Source organism: Echinococcus granulosus (assembly GCF_000524195.1).
Source record: "Echinococcus granulosus chromosome Unknown EG_S00006, whole genome shotgun sequence".
NCBI classification, from domain to species: domain Eukaryota; kingdom Metazoa; phylum Platyhelminthes; class Cestoda; order Cyclophyllidea; family Taeniidae; genus Echinococcus; species Echinococcus granulosus.
In genome coordinates, this window is record NW_020170386.1 from 1,641,537 (window position 1) to 1,646,526 (window position 4,990).

A 4,990-nucleotide genomic window follows, 5' to 3' on the forward strand; every position below is an offset into this window, starting at 1 on the left:
TTGATTAGCCTAGTCCAGCGAAATATAGTAAGAGGCATGGTTGTGTCGAGCGAAGTCAAAATGTGTGCTGCAATACGAATTCCTATAACAGTTGATAGCAGCAGAAGTTAATATGTGCGAAATGGATTGTTATTCCGCCGGTCTGCGGTTAATTAATGTAAATTACTGCTCGTCCACTAGATAACGTACACCTCCCATTGGCCAGTAGCTGACAGCATCGCGCGCCAATCAGAAGAGGTGCGACGCTATTCCCTAAATTTGCTACCTTTAGGCACTTTCTCTCTCCCTTCCCAACTCGTTCCTCCCCTCGGCTGTGTGCGCGCGTGCATATGCCAGTGTACCGCCACCTCAAGGAGAAGGGCAAGAGAGCGCACGAGGAGATAAGATAGTGAAAGTGAGAGAGACGAATCTGGTGACACTCATCAAAACTACGCGCGGCCACACAACTTTTAGTTGGCTGGATGTCGGGCGCGGAACAACAGCAGCAGCAGCGGCAGCATGCAACGAAGCGTCGTCGAACATCGCTATCGCCACCGAGATTGAGGTCGAGAAGTGAGTGCGATCATAAGGTGGGGGTGAAAGAGGAAGTAGCGGTGGTGACGGAGAAGCGCGTCAGCATAAATACCATTGAGGAGGTGCTTTCGGTCGGCAATGAAGAAGCCAGAACAGTTGCTACTTCTCGCTCCTTCCTCATTCAAGACCTCCTTCAAGCATCAATGAGTACGTGTAAGTTCTATTTCCAGCTACTTCCATTCCAAATTTAAAGAAAGATCAGCTCACTATTACACTCCTGGCTTTAATGAGTTACATCAACACCTCTGACAAGCATTTAAAAACTGTTTGGGGGAATGATGGCTTACATGCATTATAATATTAAGATATATTACTTAGCCTGCAGATTACATCAGTATTTCTTTGCTTGGTCATTAACACCACTAATCGGGCACTTTCAAGTCTCTAAGTAGTGGTATTTCCCTGTCTAAGGGATGAAAAATATATTGTATTATTTTACTTATTTTACTTCTGTTCACTTTAGAGGTAATCAATAGTGAATAACTACTTAAAAGCAACTGCTTAAAATTTGGCCATAAAAACACAAACATTTTTTTTCGGGGCGATGACGGCAAGGTAGTTTAAATCACAAGGTAACTGATCTGCAAAACTTTTCCTTCCCCAACCTCGATACGACTTCTGACAACGCTCATAAAAGATCTGCGGAAGATGGTTTTTAAACCGATTGATAGAGCAACTAATTGAATATTACTATTTTATTAAATTACATCAAATCTGCAAAGTGAATTGAGTGCGAAAGCCTATTTATTTGCGTTACTAATGAACAACCATTTATGTGAATTTAACAGATTCTGTCGAGAACAGTCAGATGGTTTCTATATAAAAGTTACATATTGAGAATTAGGTTAATTCGAGTACGATTTCTTTGGAAATTGAGCTGCTGGAGAGAAAAGGGTTGGTTCAAAGAATGGAAAGCAACTTCAACTTATGTGATTGTCGTGTTTATTATAAAATGACATCAAGGCGATACCCTGCTTTCCCTTTCGTTATTTCGACGGGGGCATAAAAGGTCACTTGACTGTTGTTAAAAAGCGGAGTACAATATTGAGGATAAGATACGTGGGCTCTACTGCAGTTCCTAAAATAGGGTGGAGCTCCAGTAACGCATCCTACTTTAGTGTGCCCGCATTACGCCTTGTATGGCAGACATAAACATCCTTCATCTTGAAAATTACACCAAGCATATTATGCTCAATTTAAAACAAGGCTTCACGCTAACTTTAATTCTTGCTACGGACATCGTAGCCTGGGGTCGCATGACCTCAACAAAGCTGTAATGAAAATGTTTGCTCATAATGTTGCATTTGGTGGCATAGGATCGACATCAGCCAACCAATACACAAGCTCGGTTGTGGATCACCGCCATTAACTGTCCCAAAAATGCGGAATGGAATTTGACATTAAGGCGTACAGTGTTACTGATACCTATGCTATAGCACATAATAAGTATATCACTTCTTGGAATGCCTACTTGTAGCTGTATAGACCTCATAAAAATAATAGATTACCAAGAAGCACACGGTCATTACCATATTTTAGCATAAACTCACCAATTTTCAACGGCGTTTCATCAGTATATGCAATTTTCAAGCAAATAAGCACATGATTTGAATTTCTGAGATCGTAGTACAGGTAGTTATATTTAATCAGACTGCGGAATTTATTGACATTAATTGCAATAGACCAGTGGCTCTTCAATCCACACTACAGAGGGCTGGAATATGCTAATTGCAGAATTGGGTATTTTGGATTTTGTGTGTCTATGTGTGATTCACTATTCACTAATTCATAATTTTACTGAAATTAGGAGTTCAAGCCCTATTAGTACTAGTTATGCTTTGACGCTTTGTTTCGGCGACTTAATTTTAACTCTGTATAGTGTTCCAAGTTGTATTTGTAACTGTAGTTCAATTGTTAATCGAATAACACAAATGTCATACTATTATGTCATGCTGTAAGGCCATAATAAACTTGACAAATCCTCCCCCTAAGATTAAACTTTACGTATTCTTCGCAGCATTCCACAAGTGAATACTAATTTTGTGACCGAATATTCGTTGCATACCTATTAATGTAAAGCAAATGTTAACAGCAAAACTATGTAATCAGCTAATGGTAGTAGTAAAACTTCCAGATGTGTGATAAAGGCTCAATGGAAGCAATTTGTTTTGGGCAAAATAAACTAAGGCGGTTCGTCGCAATAAAATAAAAAGTTGTCTCTTCTGGTGTAAAGCATGCATGAAAAGTAAGAAAAATACTTAAGTTGTTAAATTTGCAAGAAACGTGATACTATTGAAGAAAAATAGGATACTGTGAAATATAGAGCATACAAAGGACTAGAGACATAAATGAACGCTTATTACGTACTACATTTGTTGAGTAATACATATTAAGTTTGAAGGCTTTGATCTGATAAAAGTTAGTTACGGTGTCTGGTATCTGATGCGGAAAACCATTTAAAACCGGAGCATAACGTCTAAATAATTAGGTATTGTTCTCCAAACACGGCTAACTAGATGCACTTTTCCCTCTCCTCCGCCCCTTTTCTTATTCGACGGCGACAACAGAATTAGTACAAACGCAGCAGTTTTATATCCCAACTACCCCTGCATCTGGTCTGTGCGATCACTTCTTTATGCCCAGATATTGTACGAACCTGTCAATTACCGGCAGACAGTAGCAGAGCACGGCGTCTTCGTTCTGAGCCAAAGAAACTGACAAATCCTTGACTTTTATTTGTTTACAGGTGCTAAAACAGTGACCAAGTTGGACCTCGATGCACGGTCTCTCTATAAAAACATATTTCACATTAAACAACTTCAAGAGATTTCGAGCAGCCCAGCCAATGCAAAAAGGACGGATGCTGAGGCTAAATACGAACCCCTAAAGATAAGCCATTTAAGTGACGTGGACAGTGGTGCCTCCTCATCCCAAGGGGAGGAAGAAGGTAAAGAGGAGAAGAAAACATCATCTAGTCAGGGCAAACAAACCGATTGGCCCACTGATTCCAGTCAAACTGATGAAAACGGTGACGTCGACATTTCCGCGTCGCATACGATTTGTGGATCTGCCCCCAACGGCAGTCGGAAAGCCCGTCGTGCACGCACTGCCTTTACATACGAACAGTTAGTCACATTGGAGAATAAGTTTCAATCAACCCGCTACCTCTCAGTGTATGAACGTCTCAATCTGGCTCTGTCACTTAACCTTACCGAGACGCAAGTGAAAATATGGTTCCAAAACCGACGCACTAAGTGGAAGAAACAGAATCCTGGAAAAGATGTTAACAGTCCCACAGCCTTCAGTCCTCCGATTACCTACCCAAGTGGTAAAAATATCAGTAGTGGTGGAAGCTCAGGATCCTTTCCTAATCCAGATTATGTTCCTCCGTACCTTTGTAACACACAAACATTTCCACCTCCCCCAAGTTCCAATGATGCCATGCCTGGAACATCATCTCCAAAATCCGATGAGGCAGGAAAAACTGTAACTGAGGATTTGCGCTCTTACATACAGTCCCAGTATTCCAAACTGATGGAATCTTCTGCTGAGTCACAAAAGAACGTACTCTCGGAGGAATTCTCAGTGAAGGATCAGTCAGACTCAGAAGGTGGAGAGAAGTCCCAATCATTGCAGTTATCCCCATTAGTACCCGAGAAGCCTCCTAGCCAGTGCGACAACCAGACGTCATTCCTCTTAAGGGCGGCCTCAATTGCTGCGGCAGCACTTGCATCAGTGAAGACCGGAGAGTTTATCGCTCCGACAGAGGGAACACCGACCCTGCTACCCCCGCCACTCCCACCGCCGAATTGGCGCGACCCCTTCCCGCCGGATGGCGTGGCGCCGCTCTTCACTCAGCCTTGGTATCTCGCTGCTGCAGCCCTTTCCTCATTGAAGCAAGACCGCGACACCACCGGCAGTACTACAGCGCAGCCACCAACACCAGTGTTCAACTGGTCGTGATGCTAGCAAACTAAGATAATGAGACCAACAATCCATCACGACTCAACAACTAATGTACAGTTTTTAATTCATGAGAATTATCTCACTAGAGAACGCACACGCCCATCTATACCTTTTTATCTTTTATACATGGCGCCCCATCACGCATGTCCTTTAATCTTGCTCTCTCTCACTGCCATTTCAAACAAGACACACGTGTTGGTGTGCGCAAGCGTCTGTATGCTACACAGTGTGTTAATGGGCCGTTGGTCCGCTTCGAGGACAGGCCGGTATACAGAACTATGCGCGCTTGACTAATTAGGGGTAACGAGAAGGGCCGAAAGGGGTGCGAGAGTGGGCAAGTGGATAGGTGAGGGCAACCAGGTTATGTGACCTCAAAACTAGACGCATCCTCACCAGTGTGACACGTGGCTAGCCCCAACTGCTCATTTGAGCTGCCTTCTGTCTCGCGTAG

General features: G+C 42.8%; 1 protein-coding gene across 1 annotated transcript; it reads left to right on the plus strand. All coding sequences in view use genetic code 11, as the record gives it.

The window, feature by feature from the left end:
* Positions 1 to 461: 461 nt before the first annotated feature.
* EGR_01687 (Homeobox protein slou) lies at positions 462 to 4,536 on the plus strand (the record flags this gene model as incomplete). Its single annotated transcript, XM_024490936.1, has 2 exons — positions 462 to 726; positions 3,320 to 4,536. 2 exons carry the CDS (start codon positions 462 to 464, stop codon positions 4,534 to 4,536), a joined length of 1,482 nt encoding a protein of 493 aa, XP_024354801.1.
* Between the last annotated feature and the right edge of the window lie 454 nt (positions 4,537 to 4,990).